This window comes from Patiria miniata, unplaced genomic scaffold, assembly GCF_015706575.1.
Source record: "Patiria miniata isolate m_02_andy unplaced genomic scaffold, ASM1570657v1 HiC_scaffold_22, whole genome shotgun sequence".
In the NCBI taxonomy this organism is placed as follows: Eukaryota; Metazoa; Echinodermata; class Asteroidea; order Valvatida; family Asterinidae; genus Patiria; species Patiria miniata.
This window is the reverse complement of record NW_024037061.1, coordinates 12429487-12448962: the sequence shown is the minus strand read 5'-3', so window position 1 is coordinate 12448962 and position 19476 is coordinate 12429487. Positions and strand designations below refer to the sequence as shown.

General features: G+C 38.6%; 1 protein-coding gene and 1 pseudogene across 1 annotated transcript; both read left to right on the top strand.

Moving 5' to 3' along the window:
* The first annotated feature begins 7976 nt into the window (after positions 1-7976).
* On the top strand, positions 7977-9965 carry LOC119730088 (tripartite motif-containing protein 10-like). The gene has a single exon (XM_038202872.1). The coding sequence runs from the start codon at positions 7977-7979 to the stop codon at positions 9963-9965; it is 1989 nt and encodes a 662-aa protein (XP_038058800.1).
* Positions 9966-16417: 6452 nt separating this feature from the next.
* Positions 16418-18528, top strand: LOC119730492 (annotated as a pseudogene).
* The last annotated feature ends 948 nt before the right edge of the window (positions 18529-19476 follow it).

The following is a 19476-nucleotide window of genomic DNA, read 5'->3' as shown; positions in this document are numbered from 1 at the left end:
ACGTCATCGTGACGTCACTTGAATTTTCATCTATAACACATTCCGGTTTAGGTCCATACCAACTTGCAACCTAATCGGACCTGTAGTTCTGGAGATATAGCCCAATCTGTCAGATCTAGCCGAATTCTGCTAGAAAATGGTCACAACAGAAAAATCGCATATAATGTGACGTCACGTGACTCATAATGACGCCACGATGATGTCAATGTTTGGCACACCACTTCAGATGCTGGTCTAAGTGTGTGCCAAGTATAAAGTCAATCGGATTGATTTTAGTGCCCAAAGTGCCGGTGACAAAAAAACGTGTACAAATGCTATGGGCAAAATGGCTGGGGGAAAAAAAAAAAAAAAAAAAAAAAAACTAGACATATGTTTGTGGACAAACATAGGGCTGTGTCGGTAGCTTTTTGTGACATGTGACATGTGTTCCATCAACTAAGGATGTGTAGTTCTGTTTATAATAAATGGTGGCATATAATATGTGATTCCATTCGCATAGGGCTTTGAATTATGACGTCACATGTCACGTGATGACGTCATGATGACGTCACATAAAGTTTCATCTATTACTATAATATTATGGTAAAGAACAACTTAGCTAGAGCAAACATCGTTGAAAGCAAGTTCGCGTCTTTCACCAATTTTAAATTATAAAGCACTTCCGGTTTCAACCTATAACACATCCCGGTCTAGCCACATACCAAGTTTCAACCCAATCAGACTTACAGTTCTGTAGATATAGGACTTCATAATATGCACATTAATTTTCAAAAATCAATAAAAAAAATTAGGTGATGACGTCATCATGACGTCATAGTCTTGGCATAATTTTTGTATGAGGGTCTTCCTTGGCTGTAACATTGATGACGATTCCAGATCACCAAGTTATAGAAATGGTGGCTTGAAAACGAGTACAAAGTCAATGGTCTAACACGTGAACAAAGTTAACGGGCTAAAAAAAAAACACTGCAGAAACATTGCACCTTTAAATTTGTAATTTGCCTTTGAACTGAAACATTTTTATGAAATATGACTTGATATTCTGACCCTTAGGAATATGTTCAATCGAATGACAGCGCGAAAAAAAAGTATGATTTCTCTTTCCTTCTCATAGTAATTCTCGGCTGAAGTTCAGAACTACTCAGTAAGATATCAGTGTTGTATAGGAAAAGACTTGTGGAAAATCCCACTGCAGAAAAACTGCACCTTTAAATACGTAACATAGGGTTTTTCGGCATTATGAGTTTTTATTATATGTCCCTGACTATGCGCATGCATGAACATAAAATCTGTCAAAGAAAATCGGCTAAAACAGTCACTGTGATGTGGACAGGATTTGAGCTCGGCAACACGTGCTCTGCAGGCTGACTGACATACGATGTATATATATGTGCGTAATGTACGTGTATGTACATATAGACGTTCTGTGCATGTTTTAGAGCAGAGGTATTGTCAGCCTGAAGTTTTAAGCATGCGCAGGGCATGTCCGAGTTCGCTTATTGCCTCGAAGCTTTGAAATGTTTTAGACCTACCCTTAAATCGACAATTATTAAATAAAAACTAACATAAAAACTGCCATGGTTGATTTTTCAGGAATTTTCAAATGAAAAAGGGTCTTTTTATTATAACTTCCGGTCTGATGACGTCATTTGCCTAAAACTTCGCACACGTCTTAAGTGGGTCAAGGTCATCATATACACCAATATTTAGGCATTTCCGACAAACTTCGCCAGAGACATCTATTCAAAATACATTTTTGCTAATTTTCAACCTGTCGCTAGAGGGCGCTCGAAGATTGCATGACGTCATTGGTAGATGATTTGAAGAATACTTTTAGCCAAAAGACTAACACTGTTAAAAGCAAGTTCACATCTATTACCATTTTTAAATAATAAGCTACTCCCGGTTTTGGCCTTTTTCGACCGGAAGCAAGGGTCACGTGATTTCACGCACACTGAATGAAATAAAGACCTCAACCTACTCTACCACTTGCCGGTAACAGAATGCTGCGGACGCGTTCGGTTGATTTCTTATGCATTTTTAAATATTAAAAGTGTCACAATTTAATTGCCTATAAATACACACCGGATGACGTCATCATGACGTCATCATTACACAATGTTGTTTGAATTAGGGTCTTTGCTTGGACAAAGATTGGTGCAAATAAATTACTGGCAAAGAGTCAAAAATGCCCTTTGAAAATCGACAATTTTTTTTTATTTCTGTGTACAAAGTCTATGGGAAAAATTAAATATTCAAAATTCTATAATAAATTATTCGATGACGTCACGATGATGTTAATGTTCGGCACACAACTTCAGATGCTGGTCTAAGTGTGTGCCAAGTATAAAGCCAATCGGATTGATTTTAGTGCCCAAAGTGCCGGTAACAAAAAAAAAGTATACAAATGCTATGGGGAAAATGACTGAAAAAGAAAAAAAAAAAAAAAAAAAAAAAAACTTAACGAAAACAAAGGCTGTTTCGGCAAAAGTGCCGAAACAGAAAAAAAAAAAATCTTAACGAAAACAAAGGCTGTTCCGGCAAAAGTGCCGAAACAGCCAACAATGGATGGCCTTGGTACAGCAGGCATATAGGTAATGGGATTGTGCCTTTGATGATACAAGCATGGAATTTGCTACACAGTCAGAGTATGTCATGCCTATAGGGCCATCACAGATTTGTCCTATGAAAAACTATAGGCAGAATAACATTAACAAGCAATTTTCATAATTTTCAAAATGTCTGCCATTGCTTGTTATTCTCCCTATATTTATAGCCAAATATCTTTCTTATGACATACTCTAACCATGAGTCTCAAGATAACCTCAAAATCGGCATTTTCTGTTTCTTAACCACAAACATCTTGGGGGGGGGGATCCAATGGCCCATTCCCACTGGTCAAAAATTGTGGGGTGATATATATTTCATCCCCCCCCCCCCCGAGTTACGCCCATTAATATCAATCAGAACGCACAAACTGAAATTTGTATTCTTGTGGAGACATTTCTTTGTTCTTGTGTAGTAAAGTTTTCGAGTTTGAAAGTGAAGTTTCAAAATGCTCTTATTTTATCCAGAATTAATTTCCTTGGCTGAAATTTAGACTTAATATCCCTTTTCTAAAACTCTTCCATTTGCAACGGATCAACCCACCTTGGAAATTCCTAGTTTTTGAGTACAATCCATATATCTATTTTGTGAAAATCTTGTACAGACATATTCATCTATAGAAATTGCCCTTTGGAGACGTATACAATCTTTTGTTCCCTATTGTGTGCACGTCTCCAGAGGGCACAGTGTATCAGATCAATACCTCAGAAGAGAAATTGAAGGTGTGTGATATCCCCTGTTATATAACTCCCATACAGATCCTTGTCATTTGATTGGTGAAACTCACATCACATGGCATTCGTTATTGCTCCCATGCACACCTCAAAAAGTCCCATTCGCCCATGGGGAATGGGAAATATAGGTTTTCCCGGACAATTTCGGAAAATGTGTATACAAATTTGTAAAAGAAGCATTCGTTTTCGTGCGAAATAGAATGAACGTTCCAAATCTCTGTTTCTATTTAACAAATGATAATTCTTTTTCCGTGAAAGTGCATTCAGTCGTTAAAAATCAGCGTACGATTTCCCGAATGTGCACTGCATTTAGTGTATTGACATTTCATTTTAGCGCGAAATCGAAGGCACATCCGCAATCCTGTTTTCCTTTTAATTTATCATTAATCTTTTTCGCTAAATGTGCAGCCGATTTCCCTCGCAGTGTTATTTAACGTATACCTGGTCAAGCATTGGAATTCATTTATGTGTTAAAGTAACAGTTGAGGAATGGTTGATTGAATGATTGAATTTTTGAATATTCAAAAAGTCGCCATGCAGATCCCATGCAGATCCCATGTAAGTGATGTGTCCCTTCACCGTCTCAATAATATGGCTACAAGATTATTTTGAGTGATTTCATATTGGTCATATTAATATCATTTTCACATTTCATTTCACATAGGCCTTTGTGTATATAAAAACAAACACATTAATGATCAATAAGGCATATATCGAATAATTAATGAATCATTAATTAATGAATCAAAGTTGTATCATGATTTGTATAGGACTGTATAATTTATTAAAATTGAATGCAGAAAATGCGAATTTAAATTGTAACAAATGAAAACGAATGTTTAATTCAGCCTGTGTCACAATAGACAATCGATTTTCTGCGAATTGGATTGCACATTCGTAATAATCGGCAACGCATCCGTCAAAAAGAAAGCCTTATCACGTAGTTGTAATCCCTTAAATGAAACGTTATGCACATTCATTCATTTGATTGATGCAAAATGAAATCGAACGCTAGTTATTGCCAAAATGAAACCAGGATGTACGTCGTTCTCAAACTCGGCGCCAAATTGAATTTATGTTTTACAAATTCAAACGCACATTTTCCGAAATTGTCTGGGAAAACCTATACTATTCAACAGTTAGGATCATTCTCGTTGTGCATAGCCAGCGCTACAGAGTTGGGCTCAAACATTTTCTTGAAGGGATGGTTTGGGAGAGAGAAGAACATTTTTCACCAATTTTGTACTGAAATAAAAGTTCAAAAATGTCAAATGACAAGGATTTATATGTCAGTTATATAAAACAAATATTGAGTCCTTTCAATTGTGAATTGGGAGAAATATTATCACTCGGTAAAATCTGGACTTTTCTAGTTCACTCCGCTTGGCATCGTGTAATGGAAAAGTCCAGATTTTACCTTGTGATAATATTCCTCCCATTTCACTCTGAGCCACTCAATATTTGTATAATAGTATTTAAGATAAGTTTAGCAACTTATTAATAATATTATGTGCTCGATTTCATAAGGTGATGGTTTCATCTTCAAATCTTAGTATTGTACATGTACACATTTTTTTTTTTAATTTTAATTCGAAGATAATTTATATACAATGTAATACAGTAATTTGTTTTGGTGCTGCAGGGAAATATTGCAAGTTTTATTGGGTGGTTTGTTACTTTTTCCTCTGTTTGTGATAGCTGTGGTGCAACTTATGTATAAAACGCTGGTGTATAACTGTTAGACACGTGTTCAAACCCACATTGTAAATTTCTACGAGTTCCCTCTTTGAACCATTGTTCATTTTGCAGGGATTCTCATGTGACTTCAGAAAATCATCTTTTAATTAAAACAAAAATTGTATTTTGATATGAGAAGTGTCTAATTCATCGTATCATAAAAAACTCACTCGGACGGAAGGGGGGGGGGGGGTTGCAGCTGCATGGATACAATCTTCGTACAGTATCGGACAACGGTTGGCACTCTTCAACCTGGCAAATTTGCCAATGGGTGCATGATTTTGCCGACAGGCCAATGATTTTGCCGACAAAATTCATTGGGTGTCATACCCACAATCCACCGACACCAGTGTTCACAAATCAAGAATTAACTTTGTTTTTCAAATCAGTTTTTCAGTTAAACAAATAAAAGTCGCTGACATGGCTGAGGACCAATTTTCTTTACGAATTGAACTATTTAAGGGAATGTACATCATTGGCTTTTGCTGTAATTTTTAGAAATGAACTATTTGAGGGGTTAGTATAATAGATCAAATATTGTTAAACTGACATGTTTGAAGTTTTGTGTTCAAAAATGCTGGAAAAACCAAGAAAAACAAAAATGTTCAAGTAGTCTGGTTCCCTGACTCCACTAAAGATAAAATGGATCGATATAGATGTCCGAAAATAGTAAGGTAAGGCCAAAAAAAAAAGTTGATCTCTGGTCAGCGCGCGCGTCGATTTTAATCATGCGCGTCAACCTTTTTTTTTTCCAAAATGTCCCGCGGTAGCTCCAACAGCGCCCTCTATTGCCGCACCTCCTCAAATTTTTTTTACCAAAGAGCACCAAGGAATGGGAAATTGATGCACCAAGTCAAATGATCGAGGGCACCAACGCAGATTATGGAGGACACCAATGTACATGAGGACACCAAAAAAGGAAAATAGTACCCCACCTTGTCTGTACAATCCAAGCTTGGAAAAAAAAAAAAAGCAAAAAAAAAAAAAAAAAAAAAAAGCCCCATCGCCGCATCAATTCCGGAACTTTGGTCTGACCAGAGACTGAGTATTTTATTTTTTGGGGGCCTTAGGGAACCAGTCTAGCTGGCCTGCACCCGTTCATGAATATGTAACCAATAGCAAACAAAATTTGGACTGGAAAAAAAATGGTAAATTTAGAGCAGTAGGTGAAAAATAGTTAGGTTTTTCCAACGGTGGTCGGCCGACCACCATTGGAAATGTGTACAAAAATACCATTTTCTTGAAAATGACTTCAAACCAGGTGCCATAATTTTACAGGATGCTTAAGACTGTCATTTACCAACATCCTAGTAAGGTATTTTGTAAAAACTTGGTAGTTTTATTTTTCGATGTTTGCAAATGTTGTATATTCCCTTTAAACCGTGTATAATTGTTCATGTCTACTCCACAAGCGTTGTCAGTGAATCGTGATGGACTAGTGAGCAGCGAAGGTTTGCAAGAAGTTGTGGGGGCAGATTTCAGCTACTGTCCTGCCAAACACTGCCGCAACAGGAAACAGCGCCACCAACCGACTGGTGGTGCTTCGTTCTGAGGATGACTAATGAAACTAGTCGAAACGTAAATGAAACTACGTAAGCAATTGGCTGTGTTTATAAAAAATAAGTAAGTTACAAAGTAATTAGACTTCTCTCCTTTACGGATTCCAGTCCTAAAAAAAAGGTTCCCGGATATTTCGAAAATTTCTTAAATTCCAATATGAATCAAACCAACATACTGTAGGTTCTGAGCTGAAAACCCTTGCGGTTCTGACACACACTGCAATATACAATCCACTGAACTGGTTTGGGAGTAGTGAGCCCTCTTGTGACAGACTTGTTAGTGACGCCAGACAGAAGGAAGGGCAACAAACTTTTCACACAGCTGAGCAACACAAATTCAGAGCGCACAGGAACTGTTCACTTCAAAACAATCCATATAATAATCACATAGGATACATTTTTTCCAGTTTTCATACAAATAGGGAAGGGCCAGCTGCGGGTGCAACTTTCCTTTTCTTTATTGATGACCTTAATTCACAAAGTATTTTCTTTGATATCCCTTAATTCACAAAGCATGTTATTTTCCTAGTTTTCCTTTATTCACAACGCACTTGAGAATTCCTAAATATACAATTCTTCTGGTTCCAGGGTGAAGTTCAAGTTCATGTTCATTATGAATATGAACTACAGCAGTTGCACCTGTACAAGCCAGTTCACTATGTACAGACACTGAAGAACCTTTGCACCCAATTGTGAAGATCACTATCAGACTGCAAGTGTGGAAAATGCTTACCCTTTGCATTGCACAAGCAGAAGTACAAATGGATCCATGTCACATGATCTTAACTAGAGTGCATCCCGATAACAGAAACTTGTGGTACCATATGGTAGTATACGCCATTGTTGCATTGCCAGCTTGGCATCTAGCGATTATACACGGCAGATGGCACTTTGTTGAGTTATTTCTACCAAAAAAGATAAGTTACCGGTAGATTCATCTTTCCAAATGCAAAAAGGACCACAGGATAGCTCAACTTCAAGTAAGTGGTTGTTTTTTTCTCTATGAGATATCACAGCAGTAAGGGAAGAGGAGCAACCAATGTTTGTACAACAAGGTTTTCAAAATTTGTAACAAGCACAAGTACATGTAATAGTAAATAAATAATTGTATTACTCTATATTACACAAATAGATGTACATACCGGTACTTGTCTCTAGCTCTGTTGCAAAAGGAGCTGGACCCAATTTTTATGTTACATTTGTTGGGTTTTATTACTCTGAAACCTAAATTATCTTGAAAATGTCCAGTATACGGTATAACTTGATCAAGCCTGCATCACCTTCTTTCCTCTAACAAACTGTGAATATTGACTGCAATTTTGTTTGTATTTCCACAGACATGGCATCCAATGTGACTGTTCAATCCGTCTTGGGCAAGATCAGCCAGGATCATCTAGAATGCTCAATCTGCTCTTGTCGTTACAAGCAGCCCAAAGTTCTTGACTGTTTGCACAGTTTCTGCCTAAATTGCCTTCAAGAGCTCATAGAGTGGCAAGGTCCTGATAGTACCAAGCTAACATGCCCTCTCTGCAGACGTGATACCAAGCTGAAAGGGAACGATGTCACTGCCCTTCCTACTAACTTTACTTTGGGAGCCCTGGTGGAGGAATTCACAATGCAGGAACAGCTGCTTGATGAAGGTCAAGGGTCAGAGATCAAATGTCAAAGTTGTGATGAGGGAAATGAAGCTGTGTCAAGGTGCATGAACTGTGACAGTTTTCTCTGTCTTGAGTGCGATAAGGGACACAGCCGAATGGCTGCGTTGAAAACGCATGATGTGAACACTCTGGCCCAGCTCCGTTCAGGAGAGATCTCCTACAAGAGTAAACTGAGAGAAGAGGTTCCAAAATGTGGAAAGCATCCGGACCAGAATGTTAGTATCTACTGCAACACGTGTGAGCAACTGGCATGCACTACTTGCTCAGTTCTAGACCATGCTAGGCACTCTCTCAGCGGACAGATGGAGGCCTTGGGTAAGTGTAGACAAGAAATTGCAGAGGCAACAGCAAAAGCTATGCAGCAAAGAACGGAGCTGAGTGACGCTACACAGGAAGTTGAGAAGATCCGCAAGGCACTGGATAGTACGTTCATGGACACCAACAAGAAAATACAACAAAACGTTGATGAGGGGATTGCCAGGGTTACACAAGACGGGCAGCGACTGAAGCAAGAGGCAGAGAAGATCTACAAAGACAGAGCCAAGACACTGGATGCTGCACTTGCAACCAACAGCAAAGAAGCAAGCAACACAGAACAGAAGCTAGATGAGATGGAACAACTCATAGATCAAGCAAGCTGTCATGAGATGCTAGATTTTAAGCAGAAAGTGTTGCATAATCTCAGAGAGCTGACAAAGAAACTGCCACAGAGGGTGAATAACAAGTTGTCTTTCATGGACTTCCAAGGCGGTGAAATATCAGTCGCAATAGGGAAGCTGTTACTTAAAGATGATACAAAAACACAAGTGGGGGCTCAAGCATACAAGATGTCTTCAGATCGGACAACAAAGTGGAATAAAAGGACAGAGATACACCGATATGGAAAAAGCAATACCAAATTTAAATCTGCATCTCATTTAGCAGTGCTCTCTGACAACGACGTGGTCACTGTGGATGCTGGATGCAGCAACTTGATCAGCATCTCCTTCAAGACACCTCAGTCTCCTCCAGTCACGAAAGAGCTTGAAATAGATGGTTTGCACAATCCCAAACGTGTGGCAATAAACAAGGATGATGAACTCATCGTCTTAGATGGCACAGTCGTCAAGACTTTCAATAGGCAGTACCATCCTCTAAACAGCTTCAAACCTGGTGCTTGTCTAAGGCCAAACGGCAAACCAACATGCCTTGCAGTAGACAACAACAATCTGATAGCCATAGGTTATGAGAAGAAGGGCGAGATATCCCTACACAGGCCGGATGGTACCCTCATCACAATCGTGTCAGCTCCAGGCATAGGTGACTATTTGACTATCCACAGGCAGCGTCTCATCTACACTGACTGGGATAAATTACGGTCAGTCTACTACAACGGCAATGAGGTATTTTGTACCACTGTCATCAGTAATGATGATTTTGACTTGTTTGATGATAAAATGCTCAAAGGAGTGTGTTGTGACAGGGATGGCAACATCTACGTTACACGTACCGCCTCTGGTACAGTCCATTTTCTTGAGGGTTCAGACGAAATTCTTCTTTTTAGTCCAGATGGCAAGCAAAATGGATGTGCCATCAAGGGATGTACAGATGCAGATGAGATCATCCTGATGCCAAATGGTGATCTGGCAATAGCTGCAGGTGATGCAGTTGTCTGTTACCAACGTGTCTGAGTTTGAAAGTAGTGCACAATTACTGGCCCAGAGTTGTTGGCTGATTGCTATGAACCCCCCTCTCACACCCCCTCCTACCAAGCAAATTAAAGTGAGCTGGTCAAATCAGCCAATGTAGGGGGATGCAGTGTCAGTTCAAAATATGAAAACAAAAGCACAGGAGGATCTTAGAAAACTTGTAATGTTAATGTAATGGTAAAAACAACAAAGACAAATCTGAAAATGCATCACATTCAAATTTGTATTTTTGAATGACGCTCCAAAGATTTTCCAAGATTAGCCTTTCATAATTATTTTTTATCAAGGGCGTCTTCTATGGTTCTCATATTCTTTGCCTCTCAAGCACCGTTGGAAAAACCTGAAACAACATTGCAGTTGCACTCACAAGATAGATAAATTCAATGATGCCAAATGCTTATTGTTTTTTTTTTTATTGCAGTGAGGGAGTTGATATCACTTCACCCAAAAAATAAAAGTCATCCTTGGCAAGGTGTAATTGACTTACAATATATCTGCACCAGTAAGAAATTGAAGGTGTGTGGTATCCCCTGATACAGATTTGACAGGTTCAAATTCTAGCATTTAAGATGAGTTTATCATCTTATTAATATGTGCCTCAATTTCACAAGGTGATGATTTCATCTTCAGATCTTAGTATTATACATATACACATTTCTGTATTTAATTTCAAAGATAATTTATATACATGTAATACAATTATTTGTTGTGTGCTACAAGGAAACATTACAAATTATATTGGGTGGTTTGTTACTTTTCCCTCTGTTTGTGATAATATGCTGGTGTACAATGTATAACTGTTTAAACCTACATTGTAGATTTGTAAGTTGTTCCCTCTTCGAATCATTTTTCACATTGTGGGTTCTCATGTGACTTTAACTTATTAATATTTCACAAGGTGATGGGCAGATCTTAGTATTGTATACAAACATTTGATAAAATTAAAACATAAATTTGTATTATCCATACTTGTACAATAATGACTGACTGGGACAAGTTACGGTCAGTCGACTACAACGGCAGTGAGGTATTCTGTACTGCTGTCAGTGATGATAATGACTTTCTAAATGCTCAGATAAAGCAAACTGGAGTGTGTTGTGACAGGGATGGCATTCCGTTTTGCCTGGGGTTCAGACAAAGTTCTTCATTTTAGTTCTGATGGCAAGCACAATGGATGTGCCATCAAGGGTTGTAGGGATGCAGATGAGATCATCCTCGTGATCTGACAATAGCTGCAGGAGCTGTAGTTGTATGTTACAAATGTGTCTGAGAGTACAAGTTGCTGGCCCAGAGTTGTTGGCTCATTTAACCAACCTCATTCAAGCAGATTCAACAATTAATGATGAAAAACAAGACTGCTTCTTAACCTCAAGATCCTGACCAATGGGCGCCTTCTATCAGGTCTCAATCTGTAACCCGTTGTTCTAAAAATGGCATCCAAATTGACCAATCAACAGCTTACAGTCCACATTTCTGATTTCACAGTTCCTAAAGGCCACTCCGATTGGCTGGCTTGTGGGGTTTCATAAAATTTATATATGTAATCAAATGTTCATACCATGGCTCTGCCCACGTGAATGTCTGATCCTCAGACTAGTTCCAGACAGGGTTGGCAGTTAATTTGTTGTTCTTGGGTCGGGAGCCCAAAATAGGGTCGGTCGGAACTTAAAACCAAAGAAATAAAAATGGATGCCCCAGGTGTACTTCGAGTGAGATAATTGTATTTTTCTAGGTAACACAGGAATAATCACCACAGTTTCACAAAAATGTTAGAGTTCCATTTTTTTCCATAAAGAAATTGTTGGATTACTTGTGCATCCATAAATGTATTTGCATAAAATTTTAGTTTCTGCAGCAACGTACCGGTACGTCAGCAAAGTTTAGGTTGGCAGCCTATGTAACCTTGAACAGTGTTGAAGTGAAATTTATGACCATTGAACCATCAAGAGTGAAAGACTTAATTTCTCTATCTGTTACATCAGTACTTCATGTATGTGATTTAAACAAGTTTCCTCTCAGTTCTTATAGACTTTTTCATACAAACCAGAACCAAATTTTTGATAACTCAAGTGAGGAATTGATAGGTGTGTGATATCCCCTGATACAGACTTAACAGGTTAAATTCTAGCACTTAAAATTAGTTTATCAACTTTTTGTCAAAAAAATGAAAATCGAGGGGGGGGGGCCTATAATACAATTTTCCTATAGTATCTGACAATGGGTGGCGCTCTTCAACATGGCAAATTTGCCGACGGGGACACGATTTTGCTGCCAGGACAACAATTTTGCCGACAAAACAATTTATAATTAATGGGGTGTCACACTCATAACCCCCCTCCTCCCAAAAAAAATCAAGAATTACCCTTTTTTTTTCCAAATAAGTTATTTTGTCAAACAAATAAAACTGGCCGAGGATGGAACTAACAGTGTATAATCATGGGCATTGCCAGGATTTTTACAAAAAGGGGGGGGGGGAGTGTAAAGCACAATTTCCCCCAAAACTTCTTAACTTTTTCAATACATTCTCAATTTATCATTTTCCAAACATAGGGAGGCAAACATTTTCCCTACCACCCCCCTCCATGACATTAACAGCAATATGGATTTGCACCTCTTTTTCCTTCCCCCCCCCCTTTCCCTCCCCCCCCCCCCCTCTCGCGATGCCCATGTGTATAATGATCTACTAAATTCCACAAGAATTGTCAGTGAATCTTGATGGACTAGAGAGGATGTGAAGGTTTGCAAGAAGCTTTGTCATTTGGGGGAAGATTTGTGCTGCTGCCCCGAGGCCTCAACATCCAAAGAAATGTCCAAAACCTCCACCGATACAAATTTCAGCAAATAACAACAGTTTCTGAGATGTGTACTTGGACTTCTCTCCCTGGTATCTGGCAGTGGCAGTCCTTGAAACGTTGTCCGACACATTTAAAAAAATCCTAACATTTGTAAAAACTATTATATTTTTCCCAATTATACAAGCCAAACCAGCATGTATAGGTTCTGAGCCAAAAACTATTGGGGTGCTGACCAGTGTTGGAGTACTCGTACTCGAGTACAACTCGGGTACATGCAAGTACTTGGCCTGTACTCGACTTTCAGTACTCAAAAATTATTGCGATTTGGCCCGTATTCGATTCTTTGTACTCAAATTTTACACGGACTCGATGGTTTGGTACTCGGTACTCGACTCATTTATTTATATATTTATTTACATATTTCTTTATTTTTGTACTTTTTGGGAATTGTACTCAGACTCGGCCCAGTATACTCAGCCTTGAATGTACTCAGAGTACTCTGTACTCGGATTTGAGGACTCGACTCCAACACTGGAGCTGACATACACTGCAAAAAGTACAATATAAAATCCACTGAACTAGTGTGTGAGTAGTGAGCCCTCTTGTGACAGACTTATTGGTGATGGCAGACAGAAAGGAGGGCAACAAACTTTTCATACAGCTGACTCAGCACACAACTTTGATGAGCACAGTTACTGTTCACTTCAAAATAATCCATAATGCCATATGAAAAACAAAGAAACTATGGACAAGAATGTATAAAAAAAAATATTATTTTCATAAAAAACAGGGAAGGGCCAGTTCCAGATGAAATCAGCTTTCCTTTTCTTTACTGTTTTCCTTAATTTAAAGAAAGTCTTTTCGTCCTCTGATTTCCTTGTTATTCTCTTAATTTCCCTACACATGTATTCACAAAGCATTTGAGAATTCCAGTTTCAATTTCATTCGTCTGGTTTCAGAGTGAAGTTCCTGCATGCTCATTGAACCACAGGATATGTTCATGCATAAGCCAGCTCATTATGTACAGACGCTGACCTTTGCACCCAATTGCGAAAGATCACGTATTTGACTGGATGCTGTGCACTGCACCAACTACGTGTACATTTCTGGATCGGTGTCAAATGATTTACCAACAATAGACATTTGGGTGCTAGCTGGGCGCCAAAATCTTGGCAATTGTCATCTACTGATTGTTGTACCATACTTGGCTCTTTGTTGTGTTATTTCTACCAAAGGATTGTTTAGATTCCTCGTTCCAACTGCACAAAAAGGACAACTAATAGTAAGTGTTTTTTTTTAATGAAAGGAAGGGTGCATTTTCTTGTTGTGGAAGCAATCTTTATACCTTTTCACCAAAATTGCTTTTTTAGATTTGTATACTTTGTATGTAAACTGCTCTGTTTCTTCTTAAATGGAGTCAGGGAACCAGACTACAGGAAAATGATTGTTTTTCTTGGTTTTTATAGCATTTTTGAACCCAAAACCTCAAAAAAGTCAGTGTAACTATATTTGCTATATATTTCCAACCCCCCAATTCCATACATTTCTGAAAATTACAGCAAAAGCAAATGATGTATATTCCCTTTAAGAAGTTGCAGCATGGTTTTCAAAAGTAACACATTTGTGTGAGAAACTAAAAGAATTATGGATACAGTAAAAGCATGCATTTGTAGGGATGCCACGCCCAGACAGGTTCCAAATTATTACAATTTATTCAGCCAAGTATCTAGTCTCCCTTGCTGCTGGCCTGCCCACAAGTGGCCCCCCCCCCCCCCCCCCCCCCGCCCCCCATTTTTTAATTTTTAAAGGGGGGATATCATATTGTTTGTTCAACCCCCCCCCCACTTTTTTCGTCCCCGAATAAAAATGGTAGCATATTATGATTCTATAGCTCAGAATAGCTGATTCAGTGACTCCAAACTTGAAAACGATATTTAAATGATAATCTTTCGCTAAAAAAAATTGGTTAAATTGGTCAGAAATTTCCTCAGATCGCACCACAGAGCATCTAGATCGAATCCAAATTTTTTTCGGGGCCCTTAATCAGGCCGCCAACCCCACACTGGCAGGGCTTCGCTCTTCGCACTCACATTAGTTCTGATCAAGGTACGTCCATCCCACTTTTGAAAAGCAATTGACGCCCTTGGGCTGGCTACAGTAAGTAATTGATTATGACTTCATCATGGCACATTTAACGAGAAGTGTGCCTGTCATGTGAACAAACACAGCTGTTTCGGCTGTTTTTTTAAATGACTTTATTACTGTATCTTTATAACAATCCCCGTGCAATGGCAGATTTTTCAGGCAGTTTATGTGCATACTAATAAACTTATAAGTTTGAACTTCAATTGGACCACTTCTGGTCATACTTGAATAAGGCTTAGAAATATGCCTCTTTAAATAATGTGATATCACATGATGCACAATGATGTAATCATGACGTCACTAGAATTTTCACCTATAACTCGTCCCTGTCTATGTTCATACAAAGTTTTGAGCCAATTAGACTTGTAGTTTTGGAGATATAAGGGTTCAAATTATGAACCTTAATGTGACATCACATGATACATCCTGACATTATCATATATTTTCACCTACATGTATAACAACGCCCTGTCTAGTCTAGTGTCTATGTACATACAAAGTTTCAACCCAATTGGCCCTGTGGGATGGTTGATAAAGAGCTTCCATAAATAATGTTCCTTTAATGTATCATGTTATGTGACATACAATGACGTCATAACTTCTCAATCCACACTTCCCCTATTAAAGTGGTCTCTGTCTGTGCCAAGTTTCTGGTTGATCTGAATACAGGAAATGTCAAATATTGTACCAGTGACTAGAACAAAATATAAAAACTTTAAAATTCCATAAAAAAAAAAATTACGTCATCATCACGTCACTTAATATTCTGCATTAATAGTATACTTATCTAACTGCCAATCAAGTTTCATTAAAACCAAATATATTAAAAAAAAAAAAAAATGATGATTTTTGATGACGTCATTAACTATGACGTTTTTGTGTGTACACTTTTCTGCATATTTGTGTATCGTATCAAACCTATTACAAAAAGAATTATGAATTTAGTACTTTTGTTTGAAAGATACTTATAAGTTTATTGGTAAAAACTTCAAAAATTCATATAAAATCACACGAGGATGTCATCATGACATGAGGGGCCAATTTCACGGCGCTGCTAAGCACACAAATTTGCTTAGCACAAAAAAAGTATGCTTATAAAAGCAGGTTATCAGCCATGTGATGTATATTGCTCTTGATAAGTATTCAACTGTTGTTTGCTTAGCGTGAAAATCACATGGAGTTTTGGCTGGTAACCTGCTTTTATAAGCCAGATTTTTTTTGTGCTAAGCAAATTTGTGTGCTTAGCAGCGCCGTGAAATTGGGCCCAGGTAATTTTCATCTACATTTATCATACGCCACTGTCCATGTACATACAAAATTTAAACCAATAGAACTTGCACTTCTAAAGATATTGTACCCGTATATGGCTTCGAAAAATGAACCTTTTATGTGATGTCACGTGAAACCGACAAGCCTATATCACCTTCTTCCTTTTAACAGACTTTGTGTACATGTACATGTTGGCTAAATCATGTTGTTTCCACTTCCACGGATATGGCATCAAATGTGACTGTTCAATCCGTCTTGGGCAAGATCAGCCAGGATCATCTAGAATGCTCAATCTGCTCCTATCGTTACAAGCAGCCCAAAGTTCTTGACTGTTTGCACAGTTTCTGCCTGAAATGCCTCCAAGAGCTCAGACAGCAACAAGAACCTGAGAGTACCAAGTTAAAGTGCCCTCTCTGCAGACGTGATACCAAGCTGAAAGGAAACAATGTCGCTGCCCTGCCTAATAACTTTACTTTGGGAGCCCTGGTGGAGGAATTCACAATGCAGGAACAGCTGCTTGATGAAGGTCAAGGGTCAGAGATCAAATGTCAAAGTTGTGATGAGGAAAATGAAGCTGTGTCAAGATGCATGACCTGTGACAGTTTCCTCTGTCTGGATTGCGATAAGGGACACAGGCGAATGGCTGCATTGAAAACTCATGACGTGAACACTCTTGACCAGCTCCGTTCAGGGGAGATCTCTTATAAGAGTAAACTGAGAGAAGAGGTTCCGAAATGCGGTAAGCATCCGGACCAGAATGTCAGCATCTACTGCAACACATGTGAGCAGCTGGCATGCACCACTTGTTCCATCCTAGATCATGCTAAGCACTCTCTCAGTGGGCAAATGGAAGCTTGGAAGAAAAGCAAACAGGAAGTTGATAAACTGATTGCAAAGGCTGAAAAGAACAAAACAAGTTGGAGTGCAGCATTAGAAAAAGTTGAGAATATCCGCAAAACTCTAAACAGCACGTTCAATAATACAACTGAGAAAATCTCGAGAAAGGCTGATAAGGATATTGACAGGATCAGAGAGGAGGAGCAGAAACTTAAGCAGGACGCACAGAAATTTACAAAGACAGACTCAAGATGTTGGACAAAGTTCAAGCTTCTAACAGCAAAGAGATAAGTTTGGCAGGATTCAAGCTGGATGAGATGAAACAACTTGCGAATCAAGCAAGTTGTCATGAGATACTGGACCTCAAGCAGAAATTACTGCATAACCTCGGAGAGATGGTTAAGAAACAGCCCAAGACAGCATCTGACAAGTTGTCTTTCATGGACTTTGAGGAGTCTGAAAATCCACTTGCGATGGGGAAGCTGTTACTCCAAGATGGACACAAACCAGAATTGAAGGCTCAAGCTGCAAAACCAGCAAGACCAAAGGCGCCTCAAGTCAAAGTGAATTGGCAAAAAAAGACAGAAATTAACAAATTTGGGGATAAAAAGACTGAATTTAAATTCGCATGTGATGTCGCCGTATTCTCGAACAATGAAGTAGTAATTGTCGATACTGCATGTGAAAACTTGATAAGTTTCGTACCTAAGACACCTAAGACACCTAAGACACCCCAATCCCCTGCAGTCTCTAAAGAGCTTAAGATCGATGGTCTTCACAGTCCAAGGCGTGTGGCAGTAAATAATGATGATCAACTCATTGTTTTAATAGCTGGTTCAACCATCAAGATCTTGAACAGGGAATATCAGATCCTCCAAAGCTTCAAACCTGGCTCCTACAAGTTACCAGAGAGGACCCCAACATGTCTTGCGGTGGACGCAACCAATGAGATACTAGTGGGTTATGGGATGGAGAATGAGACTTCACTGCATAAGCCAGATGGATCTTTCCTTGGATGGACAGCTACTCCAGGGGTAGGTTACTACATGCATATGACCACTGACCACAATCGAAACCTCATCTACACCAAGAGCAGTGAAAAGAAACTTATACTGAATCGATTCAGGTATTCAGACCAAGATGTCCTCTTCGGAGAATTAACTGGCAAGGCCTATCAGCATTGCTACCTCCGTGGTGTGTGTTGTGACAGTGATGGCAACATCTATGCTGCCGTGGGTAGCGAGGAGGACGAAACATACGAGATCCACCGATTCAGTACCGACTGCAAACACCTTGGGCATGTCATCAAGGGATGTCATCATGTACACGGCATTACATTCACCCCACAAGGTGATCTGGTAGCAGCAGCCCAAAATTGGGTTTACGTCTATCGCCGCGTCTGAAGGCATAGCAGAAGCTCAGTGTTCAAAGGCAGTCCCACCTTATGAAATACACTAAGACATAGATGTACACCTCCATATAGCTCCATTTCCAGATCAAGACAGTTACCGGTATTAATTTGCTGCATGCAGTTTGATCATTTCTTTTGAATTTTTTTTTTAGAAATTTACAAACAGTTACGACACCTAGTTGATTATACAGTTCATAAGTTTACCTTTCACAGGTAAAATGGAAAATGGAATATGCTCAAATAACAGGATTTGGGGTCAGAGATAAAAAAAAAAAAATCCAAAAAAAAAAATCCAAAAAAAAAATAAAAAAAAAAATAGTGATAATAATGTAATATTTATCATGTTCAGTCAAATGCGTCCAAAGCACAACCAGGTTTGATTGTATTTGTGATTTTCTGTAGTTGTACATGGCTAATCAGTTTTAAAACATAAGGCCGAAAATGTGTCCCTTCTTCAATGTGTGTACTACTGCGCGTGTTTACGGTTGCTTATTGATGACGCATATTCTCATAATCCATGTGTATGGGTTTTTTTTCTTCTTTTAACACTTAGTGAGGTTCAAGTTCAAAAAGAGAGCATGCAGCAATTTTTGAGTAAAAAAAAATCATGTCCTAATCACATTTAGACTAGTTTTTGCAAAGGACACATTTAACAACTTTAGATAAAACTTGACGAGATTAATCTCTTCAAAAGAAGTACACAGGAAATGAATATTCAGTGTTTTATGTAGGAGGAATTTGAAAATTAAAACCAAAGCAGGCGCTAGTTCCTGTCAATAAGATTCAAATAAGATTGCACTAGTAATGCAGACTTTAATACTAAATAATGGTAAATTGGGGTAGTGATTAAAAATAAGCGCTGGGCGGCCGACCAGCGTTGGAAATTGACACAAAAATACCACTTTTCTTGAAAATGGCAGCTCACCAGGTGCCATAATTTTACAGGATGCTTTATAAACTGTCATTCACTAACAATCCAGTAAAAGGTATTTCATAATAATTTGGTAGATTTATTTTTTGGTGTTTGCAAATGTTG

What these genes read in the sequence shown, in the direction of transcription:
- LOC119730088 (XM_038202872.1), top strand. Translation starts at nt 7,977, where the DNA reads ATGGCATCCAATGTGACTGTTCAATCCGTCTTGGGCAAGATCAGCCAG.